The 19,491-nt window shown below is 51.8% G+C and overlaps 1 protein-coding gene across 2 annotated transcripts in view; it reads right to left on the bottom strand.

Annotated features, from left to right (window-relative positions):
• Positions 1 to 1,148: 1,148 nt before the first annotated feature.
• LMX1A (LIM homeobox transcription factor 1 alpha) overlaps positions 1,149 to 19,491 on the bottom strand; it is a 43,595-nt gene continuing 25,252 nt past the window's right edge. For both annotated transcript variants that reach the window (XM_054285880.1, XM_054285879.1), the window contains exons 3-8: positions 8,179 to 8,411; positions 3,079 to 3,248; positions 2,462 to 2,539; positions 2,289 to 2,358; positions 2,011 to 2,184; positions 1,149 to 1,309 (exon numbers count right to left, since the gene is read on the bottom strand). In XM_054285880.1, coding sequence (XP_054141855.1) covers positions 1,149 to 1,309; positions 2,011 to 2,184; positions 2,289 to 2,358; positions 2,462 to 2,539; positions 3,079 to 3,248; positions 8,179 to 8,411 — 886 coding nt within the window. The remainder of the gene's footprint in view (positions 1,310 to 2,010; positions 2,185 to 2,288; positions 2,359 to 2,461; positions 2,540 to 3,078; positions 3,249 to 8,178; positions 8,412 to 19,491) is intronic.

Genomic DNA, 19,491 nt, shown 5'->3' with positions numbered 1-19,491 from the left:
AGCAGCTCACCCCAGCCTAGCACCCAGGCTGGAGGATTTGGGATGGGGTCGGTGCTGGCACCTGCTGGGGAAGGAAAAGGTGATGCGGAGAAGCATGGCTGAGCTCCAATGGGCTGGGATGTCCACCAGCTCCACACAGAGCTCCTGGACAGGTCCAGCAGCAGGGACAGGGCCTGGCCACCACGCTGTCCTCACCAATCTGCTGGCCCAAAGCAGCTTCTGGAGCCAGCTCTGCTCTGTGTCTCAACTGCGCCTCGAAACCAGTGGGGCAACCTGAGAACAGCGAAAATAACCAACCCCAAACCCCAAACCTGTTGCCTGAAATGAACTGATGCTCCTTCCCTGCCACTGGGCTTTTGCAACCTAAAACATAACGTTTATAAAAAGTAAAATTATTTCCTCTTATAACTTAAGTGCATTGAGTATCTCCTTAAATATGGTTCACACTGAAAATAAAGTTACTTTTGCTGTACAGTAAATTTCTGATAGACTTAGAAATAAACTTTGTTTTTGTTGATACAATCTGGCAGGTGTGGCCGTGCAGTGCTGCACTCCCAGCCACACGGCTCTGCACGCACACACACACACACATCCACACACACAGCCCCATCCTCGGGGACAATGCTAGGGGTTTCTAGCTCTCTATATTCACATGGGAACATCTAGCTTAAAAAGTCCCTACGTTTAAGCAGCGGGTTGAGGGAACAGAGGGGAAATAACCAAACCCTGCAGTGACACAGAGTTCCTCTCCTGTTTGCCCAGATCGTTGTCAGCTTGTCAGATTTCAAAGCCCAGCTGATGCTGCAGGCTTTCCCCATGAAGATCAGCAGTTTGCTCTTCCTAAAGGTGGGGTACAGCGCTGGGATGCTCCTATAGGAGAATCCCCCTCCCCCTGCCGAAACGAGAAATTCGTGTCCCCCGTCTGAAATCTGAAAATCCACCAGCCAGCTGCAAAAACCACTCCTGTCCCTAATCCTAGGCTCCTAAGAGAAACATGAAACTATGCAACCCATAACTTAACTCTCTCCTTGGGAATCCCAAGCTACAACATGATTTGATGGCATCCCAGCAGAGCTGCTCCCTTCCTTCCTTCCCTCCCTCCCAACCCTGGGAGCTCTGCGGCCCCTCCTGGGGGGACCACGCTGGGCTCAGGAGGTGAAGTAGGAGTTCTGCATGGAGTACAGGTGGTCGATGGGGTTTCCCACTCGTGCCTGCAGTGGCCCTGCATCTGCTGTGCCCAGGAAGCAGTCCCCCAGGTTGCTCAGTGAGGTATCGTCGCTGTCCAGGTCGTGGAAGAGGGGCTCAGCACCTTGGGAAGCAAGGAAAGGACAGGAAGGGTTCAGAGCCTGCTCCAGCACCTCCACAGAGCCTGCTACCCCCAGCTTTTCTAGTGATGCCTTAAGGTTTCAGCTTTGTATTTTTCAAATCCTGCACTGCTTTAGCATTTTTCAAATCCTGTACTGAGGGAGCGGCGTCACTCAGTATGGCAATGCTGGGATGGCCCCAACGAGGGGAGAGAGAGCTCTGAACTCCATACAGAGTGTCAGCTGCTGTCCTCACATTTTGGTCAGAAAAACGATCCTTCTGGGCCTGAAACTCAAGGACACCCTACAGCCTCAGGCCCTGAAAAGTATGAACAAAAAGTGAAATGGGGGGGAGCAAATGGGGGGAATATGACTTCATTACCTGAAGCTGTAATTGGAGGATTAATGCCCTGATATGGAAATGGACTAAACTTATAATTGTCTGAAAAATGTCTGGACCATAGTCCATCTTGGGTGTAGCCCCTTGGGGAGGTTTCATCTGCCCTTAATGTACCTGAAAGCCCTTCAGTAAATACTTTTATTTACTGAAATATTTATTTCTTTTATTCTTTTAACTTTGCCTGGCCTCTGTTTTTAGGTGAGCCCTAAAAGGCATCAGCAGCACAAGGTATTTAGGAGTGACGTGACCCCAGCCCAGCATCTCTTTGAAGGAGACAGTGCAAAGAGAGCATCCCCAGCGCCCTACCGTAGGGGTGCATGTGGTCTCCGGGCATCTGGGGCGGGGTGAGCCCCTGCCGGAAAGGGTCGGAGCCGTAGACACCCTGCTCCATGCCCAGCAGCTGCTGCTGCGGCGGGGGCAGCGCCGTGTAGGGGTTCAGCATCCCCTCCAGCCCCGGCCCGCCGCTGCCGTTCGTCTGGGCTGCAAGAAAACATCCAGATAACATCATTGGCTGCGGGTTTTTGGGTGGCTGAGCTCGGCTGAGAAGCCTGGAGATGGGGAAAGCTGGATTGTGAGGGGGGTACCTGAGCTCAGGCGCTGCGTGTTCTGCTGGTCCTGCTGCTGCTGCTGCTGCCTCCTGGCGAGCTTCTTCATCTGGGAGAGAGGAAAGGGGAATAAAGCAGAATGAAACCATCCCCTGGCCAAAACCAGGAGGGAGGGAGCCCCAGCAATGGGTGCTGGCACCCTTGGTACCCACCTTTGCTCGCTGGTTCTGGAACCAGACCTGCACCACACGGACACTGAGCCCCGTCTCTGCCGCCAGCGTCTCCCGCACCTGGAGAGAACAGGGACAGCAATGTCCCTTAGTATGGCTGGGATGGCCCTTAGTATGGCCCAAGGAGGCCAGAGAGAGATCTCCATGGACATCAGAAGGCTGATTAATTACTTTATTATACTATATACATTACATCTAAACTGAACCTGCCAAGCACTCGCTCTGCACACACTGCACTGAATCTCGCAACTGTCCCCCAACAGTCCCGACCCAACACACACTCCTGGCCATGACAGGCCAAGGAAATAAAACACCATCACTCTGGGTAAACAATCTCCATATTGCATTCTACTTTGGCACAAACAACAAGCACAGCAAATGATAAGAACTGTGTTTTCTTTCTCTGAGGTTCAGAGAACGCGAAACCCAGAAATATTCTTGGAAAGAATTGCGCCTTGCTTTTCTCTGTGAAGGAAAATGTGGGGCTTTTTCTGGAAAGCGCACTCAGCTTTTCAGGAAGGGTCAGATCAGCCAGGACAAGGCCATGCTGAGCACCCAGGACATCCCCAAGAGGTGAGCATGGGCCCTTCTCCCCGTACCTTCCTGCAGGGCTTGGAGGAGACCTCAAACGATGCCTTGAACGCCCTCCGCTGCTGCGTGGTCAGGATGGTCCGAGGCCTCTTGGGCCGTTTGTGATCCTTCCCGTCCTCAGCGCCCTTCCCCGAGGCCTGGCCCAGCTTGCAGATGCTGTCCTCATCATCACTTTTGCCTAAGGATGAAATAGAAGCAGGTCCTATACAGAAAACAGGCAGCACACACCATCTCCAGCATGGCCAAAATAATCTGAGGCATTTAAAACAAGCGGGTGCTGGTGGGGATCTTGTTCTGAGTATGTGAGAAGCTGAATTTGGGAGTGGGGGAGAGCTACTGGCACTTGATGCCTGTGACTGCTCAGCCAGCAGATTTGTTTTGGGGTTCTTCTTTTCCCCAAGTGTCTGAGCAGCTGCAATGTGAAACCCTGGGACAGCTGATTTTCCCTCCACCAGAGCCAGATCTCCGCCTGCTTCACAGGAATTTCCAGCTGGAGACTCATCTGGACAGGGACACGCAGGTCACATCATCCAGGTCATGTCAAGGACCACTGTGCCCCTGGGGCTGTCCCCAAACCCAGGTGGAGACAGAGATTGGGCCCCTCTGCCCAGGCAGACCAGGCTGGGGAGGTCAGGGATGCTCAGAGAGGGCAAAGTGTTAGCCAAAATCCCCTCACAAAAACCTCCTGACCTGCTCTACCATGGAGGACAACTCCCTTCAGAGCACATATATTTTACATACATATAAGGGGCACCTTTCTGCCTGGTATTTCCTTCTTTCTGTGGAGTTTTTAATCTCCCTGGACAGAAACCCAGGGTCTTTCAGCCTTCACCCCTCAGCTACTCACTGTGATGTGCTGCCCCACTGCATTCCCAGGCACTGGGGTGGATCTCCCTGCTGCTCTACACCACTCAGGACAGGAACTGCTCCAGGAAAAGGGACAGTGCCTCTTCCCAGCTCTCCTCATTTACTGCACCTCCCCTGCTGATGACCTTGCTTGCTCAGGTTTGACAGCACCTTCCCTCTGGCTAGCTGTAAATCACTCACAGCCTTTCCCAGAAAGCTCCTTCAGTGTTCATCTGGGAATGGCTGATGGAGCTGAGGTGCTGGTAGATATGGATGGGGCTCTGCAAGGCTATGCTTGGCCCAAGTCCATCCCAGGGCTCTGGGAGAGAGGGATGTACCAGGGAGTGTGAGTAATTCCTGTGGAAAACAGGCCAGGTCAAACCCCACGGCAAGGGCTAATTCATGGATCACACACAGCAGGAAAGTCTCAATCCCAGGTGGGAATGAGGAAAGGCAGGAGCAGATCCCCAGGGTGAGGGGAGGCAAAGATCCCAGAGGAGCAGCAAGAATGCTCTCAGGCACCAGTCACCTCTCCTCTCCACACTCCTTATTCCAGCCAGGAGCCTTTCCCTGTCAGTGGGCAGGGAGAGCTCTGTGATGCTGACAATCCCTAAAGAGCCAGGATCTGGGTCTGGCCCCCAGGAACCAGAGCCTTGCTGCTGCTCCAGCTCCCTTCCTGCTCACAGCACACCCATGGCGTCCCCACACCAACAGGAAGGACAAACTGATGTTTCCTGGCATGTCCCAGCCCGAGGGATGCCACACTGGAGCTGGTGTGAGAACCCCAGTGAGGATGTTCTGATGGGGCTGAGCAGTGGCTCCTGCTGCTGCTGCCTCCTTCCCAGTGCTCTGCCAAGCTGCTGGCTCTCCTGAGTGCTGAAGGAGATTAATTTTGATGGAAAGGTAGAGATTTTTACAAATGGTGGGAGAAGGAATGTCAAGCGGTCAATGAACCACCCGAGCACGAGGTCAGCACCCCACTCCTCTCCAGCCACAGGCTCATGGGCTCCATCAGGCCCATGATGCTCAAAACCCTCTCCAAGGGGGACAACCCGCTCAGAGCAGCCTCTCCAAGCCCTCCCCCCGCCAACACCTGCTCCCCAAATCCCTCCCAGTGTCAAAGGGAAAGAAGGAAAAGCGAAGCCGGATTTGGCGGGGTATTACTTTTAATTAACTCTCCCTTTCAAGCCTTTCCCCACTGAGGAGGGGGGAGAAATTAATGAGTGTCTGGGGCTGCCCTGACGTCACCTGGGAAGGGGCCTGGGCCATGGATCTTGTGGATATTGTGGATATTGTGGATATTGTGGGGCTTGGTGCCCCCGCTCCGACCTGCCGAGCCCACATCCCGCCGCCGGGGCCGGGACATTCCTCGCCCAGGGAGGATTTAGGGAGAGCAGGAACGTTAGGACGTTTTTAATTGGAAAGCAGGGTCCTCTTTCAGAGGGGCTTGTTTACTCAGGCTGGGCAGCGGAGGCTCGGGGGAGGCAGTAATTGAAGCGAGGGTTTGGGAGATTACAGACAACATATGGCTCGCTTTTTATCTCTGCTTTCTCATAAACTGGCCCTTGGTGTGCAGGGGCTGGGGGCAGGGAGGGAGGGAGAGGGCCTGGGGGGCTTCAAAGCAGCCGGGGGGGGACAGGGAAGAGGCTGGAGGAGCTCATCACATGCTGCTGGTGAAAGGCATCCAGAGAGGGGACACCACTGTGCATCCCCTGAACACCACTCTGCATCCCCTGGACATCACTGTGCATCCCCTGGACATCACTGTGCATCCCCTGGACACCATTCTGCATCCCCTGGACATCACTGTGCATCCCCTGGACACCACTCTGCATCCCCTGGTCACTACTCTGCATCCCTGAACACCACTCTGCATCCCCTGGACATCACTGTGCATCCCCTGGACATCACTGTGCATCCCCTGGACACCATTCTGCATCCCCTGGTCACTACTCTGCATCCCTGAACACCACTCTGCATCCCCTGGACATCACTCTGCATCTCCTGGGCACCACTCTGCATCCCTGAACACCACTGTGCATCCCTTGGACACCACTCTGCATCCCTGCACACCACTCTGCATCCCCTGAACACCACTCTGCATCCCTGCACACCACTCTGCATCCCTAAACACCACTCTGCATCCCCTGGACATCACTGTGCATCTCCTGGATGCCACTGTGCATCTCCTGGACGCCACTCTGCATCCCCTGGACACCACTGTGCATCCCTTGGACACCACTCTGCATCCTGTGGGCACCACTCTGCATCCCCTGGACACCACTCTGCACCTCCTAAACACCCCTCTGCATCTCCTGGGTCTGTGGGGAGGAGAAGCCACCAACACTGAGCATCCATGGGGGATGCGCACCTGGGCTGGTCCCTGCTGTGTCAGTGTCCCCAATGTCCCAAGACAAAGCTGGGAGCCACCAGAAGCAGCCAGGGACAAGCTATGGGGTCAGTGGGGAGATGGCAAGGGCCAGGGACAAGCTATGGGGTCAGTGGGGAGATGGCAAGGGCTGGGACCCCCCAGCCAGAGGCTGCCAGGCCATGTCAGGGGCTTTGGGTTGGGTTTCTGATCAGCCAAGGGGTTGCCTTGCCCTTTTGACTCCCACGCTGGCCCTTCACATCCCTCAGGTCTCAGCTGGAGTTTCCACCAAAATAAATCTTTCCCCTGGGGGTTTTTGCTGAGCTGAGGCTCTTGGTTTGGCAGTGGGGCTGGACCACAGGCTGATGAGTGGCTGGGGAGGAAAAGCTCCCCAACCTTTCCCCAAATGCCCTTTTCACCCACTAGGAACAAACCCAAACCATTGTGGCTGATTTGCTTTCTCTTCCTCATTGGTTCCTATTTTAACTGGAAATGGTCTGTATATCCCAGAGGAAAAAGCAGTAATTTTTCAATCAGTTAAGGACTTTCCCAAGGCTAAGGGAAGAGCCAGTGCCAGTGGGCTGGGTCCTGCTGCACTCCTGCCTCTCCAGCTCCTCCAGGGCTGGACCATCACTCACCAGCTCCCCTCAGCCACCTCCTCCCATGGACTCACTCTGATTTTTAATCATCACCACTGTTAATTGCAAGGAGGAAGGACTTTATTGTCCTGAGCAAGCAGGGTTGCAGGGCTCACACAGAACCCACACAGGCAGTGCCGTAAGACAGAAGGGCTTTCACTGCAGAGGAGCTCAATATTAAAGAGAAATACAATTTTTGGGCAATTTTTGCTCCCTATCTATGCAAACCATCCCTTCACAAATCTTCTCCCAGTTACAGCACTCCAGGCTTTGTTGTGTCTGTGCTTCACGCCTTAACAACGCACTCTTAATCTTGATTTCTACTTTACTTTTACTCCAGTGCTTTGCTACAGCAGGGAAAAGACAGCCCCCCACCACAGCTGCTGGCAGTCTTCTCCAGAGCAGAGAATTTCCAAGGTAAATCCTTTCCCTCCACAAAGCAGCCTTTTCCCCAGTGAGGGATTTTAGGGGGAACTGAGACACTGCTGAGGAGCAGGGCTCTGTGGGGATGGTGTTATCCTGAGGATTTTGGCTAGCAGACCATCAGATCATTTCCACCCTCCCACTCCCCAGCACTGGCCTTTCTCACTAAACTTGTCTTCCTGGGAAACATTCAGGTTTAATTTGCACTGAGTGCAGATAACATATTTTAATGCTGGTCTGATGCTCTGGGCAACCTAACCTGGCTGTGACACCCTGGCTGGAGCAGGATGCTGGCCCCCTGCCCACCACCTCTCCTGCAGCCCCCCTCGGCTCTGCAGTGTCCCCACAGTGTTCCCACGATGGGTCAGCAGCTGCTGGGGACACAAGGTTTGCAGACTCCCTGCTGCAAGCTCATGTTTCAGCTCCGTGCCTCGGTTTCCCCTTGTTATTAAAAGGGGTGACTACAGCAGAAGCAGCTCCCTTCTTGTTCTCAGCCTTTCCAGGGAGAGGAACAGGGACAGGCAGGGACACTGAGGCACAGGGCAGGGACAAGGGTTTAGCCCTAGGTTTAGTCAGTGGCCAGCTCTCCCTGCCACATCTGGGGAAGCTGCACAGGCCAGGAGCACAAACCCCTCCAGAAAGGAGCCTCATGAGGTGGGATGGAACACAGAGCATCCTCCAGCCCTCCCTGCTCAAGCCCTCACCACCGAGGCGCCTGGAGGACCTTACAGAGCTCATCCCCAAAGGGCAGAAGTTCAGGGCAGCGAGCCCAAACCTCACCTCCAGACCCCTGTGAGGGGCCTGGCAGCGGGACCAGCCAGGGAGTCCCTTACCAGAATCCGACAGAGCCGGGCTCACCAAGCTCAGCAGCTCCCGCTCCTTCTCGTAGTCGCCCTTACAGAGGAGCTGCCCCTCCTTGAGCACGAACTCGTCGCCCTTCTGCAGGCGCCGCTCGCAGACGCAGCAGCAGAAGCAGTGCAGGTGGTAGACGCTCTTCTGGGCGCGCATCACCAGCTCGCTGGGCGCCACGGCCTCCAGGCAGCCCGCGCACTTCACCGCGAACAGCCTGCGGGACGGACAGACCAACAGACACGGCTGAAGGGGCCAGAACACAACCTCTTTGCACACCCAGACATGGCTGAAGGGGTCAAAGCACAACCTCTCTGCACACCCACACCAACAGGCACAACCTCTTTGCACACCCACACCAACAGGCACAGCTGAAGGCGTCAAAACACACCTGTCGCAGAAATCTTTTCACTAAAAATCCTTTCTTAGGATTTTTTCCTTCTGAGAAGCTGAGAGGCCTCAGGGACAAAATGTAAAGAGTGGTTATCTGCTGCTGTGGAATGCAACAGGTGAATCCGTGATTGGTCCCACGTGGATGATTGGAATTAATGGCCAATCACAGTCAGCTGGCTCTCTCTCTGTCCAAGCCACAGACCTTTGTTGATTCATTCTTTTCTATTCTTAGCTTAGCTAGCCTTCTGAGATGAAACCTTTTCTTCTATTCTTTTAGTGTAGTTTTAATGTAATATATATTATAAAATAATAAATCAAGCCTTCTGAAATATAGAGTCAAATCCTCATCTCTTCCCTCAACCTGAGACCCCTGTGACCACCGTCACACACAACCTCTTTGCCACACCCAGACCAAAAGACACATCTGAAAGTGTCAAAGGACAACCTCTTTGCCACAGCCAGCCCGCTGTCACACCCTGCGGGTGATGGGACAAGGGACAGGGCAGCCACAGCAGGGAGACTGTCACTGTGGTGTTTTATGACAAATCCCTTCGCCGGGATTTTTTGCCTGAGAATCCTCAGAAAAGAAATGTGAACAATAATTATCTGATTGCTTGGAATGTGCTCTGGAGGTTTGTTGTATTGGGGAACTCCCTCTTTTTCCATGTGTCTGTCCATCTGATGTGTCTCTTGGAATAAAGAGAGAACGTTACCATGTGGAGAAGAGCGCTTCTGATATTTTGCCCATGAGACCATGTGGGCTGGGGTCAATAGCCCACAGACTATGGACTCTACTGTCAGTGGTCCAGAGTGGACCCAAACAGCCCATCCAGACGTGGTCTTACAGAGATTGTTTACCAACAGGTGCACCTTTGATTGGTTCCATGTGAATTGCTTTTAATTAATGACCAATCCCAGTCCAGCTGCGTCGGACTCTCTGGTCAGTCGCAGGTTTTTATTATTCAGTCCTTTCTAGCTTTCTGATGTACCCTCTCTCTTTCTTTAGTATAGTTTTAGAATATAATATAATATAATAATAAATCAGCCTTCTGAGAATTTGGAGTCAATTCTCATCTCTCACCTCATCCCTGGGGACCTCACAACATCACAACAGGGAGATGGATCTGTGTCACTCCCTTGGTGCATTGAGGGGCTGGGGACAGCGCTGCTGGCACTCTGCAGTGACAGGGACGTGCTCTCAGTGCAGCACAGTCATCCAGTGCCAATGGGAGGTGCTGCTTTTGGGTCAACTTTAGCAGTTTTGGGGATCACCAGGTGGTTACCATAAAAGCGGGCAAGCGATGAAGAACCCGACGCCCAAAAAACAAAGTTATTAAACCAAACAGCCCAGGTACCACCAGCACAAGACAGCACCAGCTCCACACAAGTTCTATCAAACCAACTCCCCACTGTCACCTCCCTCCAACTCATGCCAAGACCCAAGGAGATGCTGGAGACAGCAGTGGGATCAGGGAGCTCATCTGGGCCTCTCCACAAGCACCTGCAGAAAGTATACCCACCCTCCCTCACCCACAAACCACCCCATCCCTCTGGCCCCATCCTCACTTGCACAGGAATGGACACACAGGAGTGTCTAATGTATGATAAAAATCAGGAATTTCATAATAAAGATCATGGCATAAAAATCAGAAGCACATCAGGAGTGTCTAATGTATCATAAAAATCAGGAATTTAATAATAAATATCATAGTATAAAAATATCATAAAAATCATAAACACATCAGGAATGTCTAATATATCATAAAAATCAGGAATTTCATAATAAAGATCATAGCATAAAAATACAATAGAAATCAGAAACACATCATGAATGTCTAATATATCATAAAAATCTCTGAGACAGCAAATCTGGGGTTAAGGCCAGTGCCAGACTGAAGACCTGACGTGTCAAAAGGAAAAGGAAAAGCTCAGCTTGTTCCTCGACATTGATGTGACAGGGTTTGAGGCATCCCTAATTAAACTGTTCCCAGGTTTCAAGACTCTGGCTCCAGACTTAAAAGCCAATAATAATAACAACAGCAATAACACTTTAGGTTGGAACAGAGCTTTTCTTTCTCCCAGTTTAAATGTCCCTACTGAGAATGATCAATGATTTACAGCTGGGAAAAATGGAGGTGGGAAGAGCAGAGGCGGCAGCATCAGTGTTGGCTTCAGAAGACTTGCAGGCACCTGGAATCACCCTCAGGCACAGATATTTCCAGTAAATGGGATGAGCCACAGAGATGTTTGAAGGTATCAAACCAGAACCTCTTTGCCACACCCAGACATTTGAGTTCTTGGCTTGGACATCACATAGAAAAAAAAAAACCCCACTGCTTACCCAGCCTTGTCCGAAATATCTGTGGGAACTGGACATTATTATTCCCCTGTCTTGGTGACTTTGGCCCAGAAAGAGAAGTCAAAAGTCAGCACACATCCTGCAGAGGTTACCTCCGAGCTTTCAACCCCGTCGTCTTTTTTTTTTTTTGGCTGTTACAGAAACCCAGATAGGAAATGTGCTGAATCAGCCCCATTCTGAGAAGCAGAGGACCAGATAAATGCAAAACCTTCACGGGAAAACCACCAGAAAAATGGGGATTGTTTGAAAAAGTGCTTTCTTCCTCCCAGGTTTTCCCCAAGCAGTGTTGGCAAGCACGAGGGTCTGGTGTAACACTCTCCCCATGCCAGCCAAATCCTGGGCACCCTCAGCAAAACATGACATTCCCACAGAAATAGGAAAGGGGTGTTATAAAGCTTTTATAAAACACCACAGAAACGGGGAAATCATCGAATAAAAAGGTTAGGGAGTTCATAATTGCCATCAGTAGCTTTTAGATTTCTACATTCAGCTTTAATTCCCCAAATTTACCTACAACTGCTTGCCCCTAAGATGTATTTCCAACATCCCTGTGAAGAGAGGGATGTGCATTCCCTTGAAAGCATCCCTTCTGAAGGGTCATTTATTTCTTGTTCCACCTCAAACATACACTGGCTTGCATTAATATTTCTGCAGTCACTTCATCTTTAATTATGTCTCTTTTATGTCAAAGGGGAAGCTATTTGTATTCGTCTGGCAACACATTCTCATCCTGTTTAAATGATGTTTAAGCCCTACCTGTTGGGATTACCAACTGCTCTCAGCAATAAAATATTGACAAGATATTACACTACTGCCAGCTAATCTCCAGGAATAAATGTGCCCAAAATTTGTTTCCCAGGCACTTATTGGAGACACAAAAACCTCTGCCAACCAGGCACAGCAGCAGCACACCAGCAGTGGATGCTTCCAAGCCCAAAGGGTGCTTTAGTACTCAGTAGGTTTTTTTTCCTGTGGTTCCAAAGTTAAGTCAGGCCTGACTGGCAACACTGGGTTTGTTTAGCCAGGTGGGAAGCTGGCCAGGGCACTGGACAGGGAGACTGGGATGCCTGGTGGAGAACCAGGAGCTCAGCAAACACCTCCCTCAAGCACTGACAGTGAGTACTTGTAAATAAAACCCAACACGCCCAACTTAGGATGAACTGGAACAAAAAGACAGTGATGTGAGCAATTTTTATCACCCCACACAGCCTTTTGTTTTTGTTTTTGTTTTTTTTTTTTTAAGTTTAGGTCTCTTTTGAAATGACAAGCTGCAGTTTTGAAGCCAAAAGGGGCTGGCGGTGGCTTTCAAGAAAATCTTGAAGTAAAATATTTGGGCATTTCCAAAAGTGCCACATTTCTGGTGGCATTAGGCATATCCCCCAGGATGCTGCACCACTTCTCCATGCCCATTCCTCCTTCCCAACCAAGCATCCCAGACCTCTCCTTTGGGGTTTCCCATCCACGCAGCATCACCAGCAGCTCAGTAAACACCTCACTGAAGCACTGACAGTGAGTATTTGTAAATAAAACCAACACGCTCAACTTAGGACGAACTGGAACAAAAAGACAGTGATGTGAGCAATTTTTATCACCACACACAGCCTTTTGTGTCTGATCTCAAAAATATGCCTATTCTTGGAGGTTGTGGTTTTTGGGTTGGTTTTTTTTTTTTTTAAGTTTAGGTCTCTTTTGAAATGACAAGCTGTAGTTTTGAAGCCAAAAGGGGCTGGCGGTGGCTTTCAAGAAAATCTTGAAGCAAAATATTCGGGCATTTCCAAAAGCGCAACATTTCTGGTATTTCCCCCAGGATGCAGCCCCACTTCTCCATGCCCATTCCTCCTTCCCAACCAAGCATCCCAGACCTCTCCTTTGGGGTTTCCCATCCACGCAGCATCACCAAAACCCTAAAAAATGCCGACACAGGGCCAAAGCCAGCTCTGGGATGCTCATCCTGCATTCCCTCCCTATGTTCGGGGCACAGCCCTGGTGCCAGCAGAGCCACCAGCGCCTCTTTCCCCGTTCCTGAGGGGGTGACAGGCTGAAAGGGGCCGTGATTGACGGGCGCTTCCCGGCTGCTGTCTGTCTGTCTGCGTGCCCCGCATACAAAGGCGGCCCCGCGGAGCCTCCCGGGGCGGGGACGCCGATATTGAATCGTGACGGACAAATCTCAATGGCCGAGCCGAGCCCAGGGTTGGGGCTGCAGGGAAGGGGAGCTCTGCTTCCCTCCCTGCCTGCCCCAGGGATGGGGTGAGAGGGGCAGGGGCAGCCCCTGGGTGACCCTGCATTGGCACCATCCACAGGGATGTTGGGTTCTCCAACACACCTGCCCCACTCACCCCACACTGTGAGTTTTGGGCTTTCCAACACACCTGCCCCACTCACTCACCCCACATTGTGACTTTTGGGTTTTCCAACACACCTGCCCCGCTCACCCCTCGTTGTGAGTTTTGGGTTTTCCAACACACCTGCCCCACTCACCCCACATTGTGAGTTTTGGGTTTTCTAACACACCTGCCCCACTCACCCCACACTGTGAGTTTTGGGTTTTCCAACACACCTGCCCCACTCACCCCATGTTGTGATCACACCTGAGCAGGTCCTGGCCTGATGGAATCCTGGATGCTGAGAATTTTAAGTTTTCTGTGCTGAAGGGCACAGACCCACATGGAAATACTAAACTGGCATTGACCAATCCATCAGGAGGTGCTGGGAGCTCCAGCCTGGCCTGGACCCTTGACCCAAATGCCTTCTCCCCGAAATTTTTTTACTCTGCAAATGCTCTTATCCTCCAAGTGCCATCAGCCTCCAACACCCTCACCTTCAATGGTCCTTGCCCTTGTTTCCAACAGCCTGGCATTCAGAGCCATGAATGCCACCAGGGCTATGATCCTGGCGTGGGGATGAGCCAAGGGTGCAGGAGGAGGCTGGCAGTGAGCACCAGCAATGAGCCACAGGGAGTGAGGACTCTGGATCGAGTTGTGTTGGCACTTGGTCACCTCCTCACCCACTGCCACTCACTAGAAGAGAGGGCATCATCACCGGGTCCTTGAAGGGAGAATGGAGAAATGCCACTTTGCTGTCAACCCTGCACCCCTGGCTTGGGAATAAGCCACTGCCCTGCTGATGGTGGGCTCACATCACCCTGTCCCTGCTCACGGAGCCAAAGGAGGGGCAGAGGGCATGGCCCATGGCCAAGCAGTAAGGGGATGGTGGCAGTGAGGGCATCCCCCAGCTGCAACCATGGATCCTTGGCCCTGGCAGGAGGGATGCTGACACCACAGGAGTGACTCAGAAGGAGCTGAGTCCATCTCAGCACTGTGGAGAGCAGGCTGGGCACATCCCGGGCACAATTGGGGAGCACAATCCAGTGGGCAACTCCCCACCGAGGATCACCTCCAAACCCACACTGCGCCTCCAGGCTCCCAAGCCGATGGGGGAAAGCACCCACAGCCGCCCTCACTTCCCTCCCTGTGCACCCCAAGCCCTCAGGGAGCTCTCTGGTGGGACAGGGGAGGGATGTTTTCCCCGGGGCTCTTCTCCTGACCCTTCCCTGTCTCCCAGCTCCCTCCCCCCCAAGGCGGACAAGTGTTCGCTTTACTGCCTGGCAACGGGGCCGGGGCTAAGCTTGCTAAAATATGAGTGTTTTTTGGCTGGAGTACCAGAAGGCTGCAGTCCTACAGAGAGAAAAAAATTGAGCACTCCATGCCATGGCTCCAGAAAGGGGGAGAATTAGGTTTCACACCGAGCAGGCTGGACCATGGCATTCTTTAGTTAATGCTTAACAAACGCCCAAACAAAAGCAGCCAACTTCGCTGCATGTTTGTAAAATGTATTCTCAGCAGATTCGGGTTTATTGGAGAATTCGCTCGCTCTGCAGCAAGTGGCGTTTTCCTTTTTTTTTTTTTCCTCTCCTTTAATTTCCCTTCTCCTCCCTCCCCCCCCCCACCCCCCCAGCTCAAGCCCTTCTCATTCCTGCTGCCTGAATGCATCTTCCAACACTTTGAGGGGACATGGCAACCGAGCTGAAATGGGCTTATTTCACCCCAGGGGCTGATGTGAGCTCGCCTCCATGGCCCTGGGGTGCAAGTTCTCCCCGGGGTTCAGCTGAGCTGCTGCTGCCAAGAGGGAACAGGGAGCCCAAAAAGCCAAGATTTGGCCTCTGGCAGATTCACCAGGGGTGAATCACTGATTCACTTGGCTGGTGGGGCTGAATGCTCCGAGAGGCCAGAGAGCAAGGAAGGGAGGAGAAGCCTGAGAGTCCTATTTTTGCCCTTTCTTCACCTAACCCAGCTCTCTCAGGGTGCTAACCCAGGGGTTCATCCCACTGTGCCATGCATTCTCGGAGAGCCCATCATGGCAGAGGATGCCAGTAAGCACAGCTTGCTCCCAAAGGCAGAGCCAATATTGGGTGTGGAGGAGGGGGCAGCCCCATCCAGGGACCCAGAGGCTTTGAAGAGGTTAAATTATGGAGTCTATGGCTCCTGCTCTGTAATAAGCACCTGAGCAGGTCCCATGTCCCCCCCAGGGCCTGGTCCAGTGATGAGGGACACATCGGGGGGCTGCTGGCAGAGAGGAAAGGGGGAGCAGCAGAGGAGAGGGGGCTGATGCTGGGCTGTTCAACCCTCCTTCTGCTACATGGGAACCATCTGAGCTTTCCCAGGAAAGGGCACCTTCGCCCCTGACTCCTGGATGGGGTCCAGAAGTGGTCACTTAACACCTCCTGGACCCTCCAGAGACCACGGCAGGGGCACTGCTACAATGATGGGGTTAAGTAAACAGGCAAACGAAGCCTTCCCAGTGAGCAGCTGCTGCCAAAACACACCAGCAGCCCGCCCTGTGTCCAAGTAAAAGGTGGAGCAAGTGCACATCTCCCAAGGCTGCTCTGTGTTGCTCCGTTTCTCATCAAGGACACACTAATAAGACTTTCACCAACAAGGTCCTACAGCAGCTGATGGCTCTGTCCCCCCGCCAGGAGCCTGATAAATATCCTGTGCTTGATGGCAGGAGTGGCCAGAAAGTGATCTCCTGAGCAAGGCCAGAAGGCCAACACCAAAATGCTGATTTTCCTCCCCATTTCCCTGAAGATCTGTTCTTTTTGTGTCCCCCCATTCTCAATAACAACATGTAGCATCAGACAGCACCCCAGCACTGACGAAGAGCCAGAGGCACAGGTAGGAGGGGGAGAGGCGCACACAACACCACGTCCAGGCCCAAATGCCATCCCAGTGAAGCCGACCCAAGGATCACTCCCATCCAGCCCACAGCCCGGCAGCCCTGCATCCAAGCAATGCATCTCCCACCAAGCTGAATTTTGAGCAGCGACCCCCCCCCACCCCGCCATGCCCCCAAGAAAACAAGGATAATTGAAAAACCACAATATCACTAGTCAAATTTAATATTGAGAGTGAGTGAGCGGGAGCCAGAGGTCAGAATTAATTACACCCCACCATATTTCAGCACGCTGCCGCAGCTCCGTGTCCTTTCCTTGGGGAGCAGTGCTTCCACAGAGAGGTCGACAGACATTATTAGAAAGGACTGATTTAAACGTACCCCCAGGAGCTTTTCAGCTTGTCTCTTCAGAGCCTTTGTTTGTACTGAGATTAATGGAGAGGCAAATGATGGAAAAGCAAAGTCACCAGGAGCAAGAGGATGTGCCATTGCTGCCGCCACCACCCCGATTTGGCTGGCTTTGTGAGCGGGGCAGGAATAGCCAGGAGAGAAGGAAACGCTGCTCGTGCCATTCATTTTGTGGGTAAAAATGTGAAGATCTTGAAAACTATTCTTTTTTGTTTGTTTGTTTGTTTTCCAAGAAAAAGATGTCCTGGCTGAAACCTCCTGCAGGCTGGCTTTCCTACCCCCTTGGGGATTTTACACACACGCTGGTTTTTTGACGTGCTGTACCACCGTGGGGAGAAGGAGTTATTTTCATTCTGCTCCAGATTAATGTACTCCTCTTGCAAGTCATTATATTTGTTTCTGATTTTGTTTTATAAACCTCCTGTGATGGAAAATTAATACAGACACAAACCCAAATTAAACCTTTCTATTTTCCATTCAGATTTTCAAACAGAGAGCTACAAAAACAAAACAAAACAAAATAAAACAAAACAGCAAAGGAAAGATAGAGCATTCTGATTAAACAGAAATCTCATTCCTTGGGCACAGCCAATTCTTTACTGGTTCCAGCCCTGAACAACCTGATCCACATGCAAGTGAGTCCTGCTCCAAGCAGAAGAAAGACTGAGAAGAATTCCAGTCCTTTCCAGGCCCAGCTCCCTTGCAGGACCACAAATTCACCTTCACCTTTCTACCAACAGGTTCAAAAGGGATCAGGCAAATCCAGGGGACTGAGTTCAATACCTGCCTGGACCCTCAAGTCCAATCTCACCTTAGGACCCCCCAAATCCCAAATAATCCCCAAGGGCTGCCCTGGCCTTGCGAGGCTCTCCTGGAGCATCCCCACCGAGGCCAGTGCGGGTGCGCAGGGCCCAGCCGGGAGCCTCGGCTGCTCTCCAGTCTCCTAGGCTACAATCAAGGCTTGCCTTTCCCTTTATTAAACAGCAACCCCACGTTCCCCCCAAGGGCTCTGGGAGCATCCAGGGATGGGGCTGCAGGAGCAGCCGTTTCCCAGGCGTTCCGCATTCAACCGGGGCTGTTTGCGCCCGACGTGCCGACGCGGCAAATTCTCATTAGGAGGCGGCCAATATCCTGTGGAGCTTCCCGGCGCTCCGGTGGCCATAAAAATCGCTGGGCTGTATAAAAGCTAAACAGAGCAAACCCACTCGGACACAGGGAGCAGCTGCTTCGGAGCAGCTCGGCAAACAGAGATCGGCAGGAGCGCGCCGGGCAGGGAGATAGCGCTCGCCCGCCCCGCTTATTTCTTGCCTTATCTTTGATTTCCCTCACCCTCGCGCAGGGTTTCGCATAAATATCATCTGCGTGTGTTGTCAAGTTGTTGGGATGGGTTTGTTGGGGTTTTTTTTTTCCCCCTCCCTCAGCAGCATCTCCACAATGGGAAGCAGCTGCTGCTGTGGCTAAGGGGCTGCTCCGGAGCAAAATCTGCGCTCGCATGGAGATATCTCAGAAGAATCATCCTTCATACATAGCTCCGTGCACTAGAGAGCACTATAACATGTGTTTCCATGAAGTTTAACTGCTCAGCTAAACAAGCGTGCTGGAAATGCCAGAGGAATATGCTCTGGAATGAATGGAAATACTCGTCTGAAAAGACATTAAATTTAAGCCATCTTTTTTCTCTCCCCCCTCGTCGCGCCGCTGAGCTCATGTTGCTGCTCTCTCCTGGTGTGTGCTTTTGGGAGAAACAAATGTTTGGGGTGTGTTTTGCAGCCTCGTGGCACTGGAGACAGGGATGAGATAAGAGATGAGGGTACACGGGGGCATTTCATGCCATCGGTGGTCTGTGGATGCAGAGGCAGAGCCAGTCCAGCAGATCATCCTCTGTGATCCCTGCAAGAGATCGGCTCCCAAATGACATCTCACGTGTGGAAAATCAGAGCTCTGCCCTTCATGGGCCTGAGCATCAGCTTCTGGGAGGTTCAGAGTATCCTAGAGGGGCTCAGTCTTACAATAAGATTGATAAAACCTTAGGAAAATTTGACTATTAAGACTTCAAAATTTGCTTGAGCTTCTCTAGAGCTTTTTCCTCTTCATTCTGAGCAAGTTAACATTTTTAGCTAATGTTCTCTTGAAAACTCAGCAATCCACCAGTGCAAATCCAAACCTCTCTTTGATTTCTGTCGAGTGAATGCATTTCAAGGTGATTGCAGTAGCCCCCAGAAAAGGCTCTGACTGATGCCAGTAAATGACAAGGCTTCTCAGATCCTGACACCAGTCAGGAGGGTCAATATCCATCACTGGGGGAAGATGCTCAAAAGGCTCCAAAGTGGCCTGAAGATGCTCAGCATTGGATGCGGTTAAGAGCATCCCCATAAAATTATTTTCCTTTGTTCTACTTGCTCTATTTTATACCCATATATATGTGTGTGTGTGTATATACATATATGTGCGCATGAGGTATTTTTTTCTGAAAAAATCTTAGCTTTACACAGAGATTTTTAAATCCAGCCACGAGCCTAAGTTCCAGTCACACTGCAGGGCTGTGCCCAGGGATGCTGAGCCATCTGGCAAAGAGGAACTCGGGTGCTTTGCTCTATCCAGCCAAATCCCTGGCTGGATGCCATCTCACCACTCCTGACCCAAAACGTTTTTCTGGAGCTTTTTGATCTAAAAAACCCATGTATTTTCTTTTTTTTCCCCTTAGATTTTCACACCAAGGAGTGCTGAGGCACCAGAATGTCATTCCAGGCAAGAACTATTGACGCTCTTTCCCCCACACCCCTCACATCCCACAGCACCCACGACCCTCCCAGTGTGTTCTGATCACCAGAGAAGGCTGAGCAAAGAGCAGAGACCCCTACAAGAGGAGCCAAGGGTGCAGAGACACCCCTGTCCCCTGTGCCATCACTGGGTAATGCCACAGTCAGAGCTGCAGGGCCACAGTGCCCAGCTTGCCAGGCTACCTGAG

This window comes from Melozone crissalis, unplaced genomic scaffold, assembly GCF_028551555.1.
Source record: "Melozone crissalis strain CALT ecotype California unplaced genomic scaffold, PUWL_Pcris_2 ptg000045l_1, whole genome shotgun sequence".
In the NCBI taxonomy this organism is placed as follows: Eukaryota; Metazoa; Chordata; class Aves; order Passeriformes; family Passerellidae; genus Melozone; species Melozone crissalis.
This window is presented reverse-complemented; position numbering and strand designations above follow the sequence as displayed.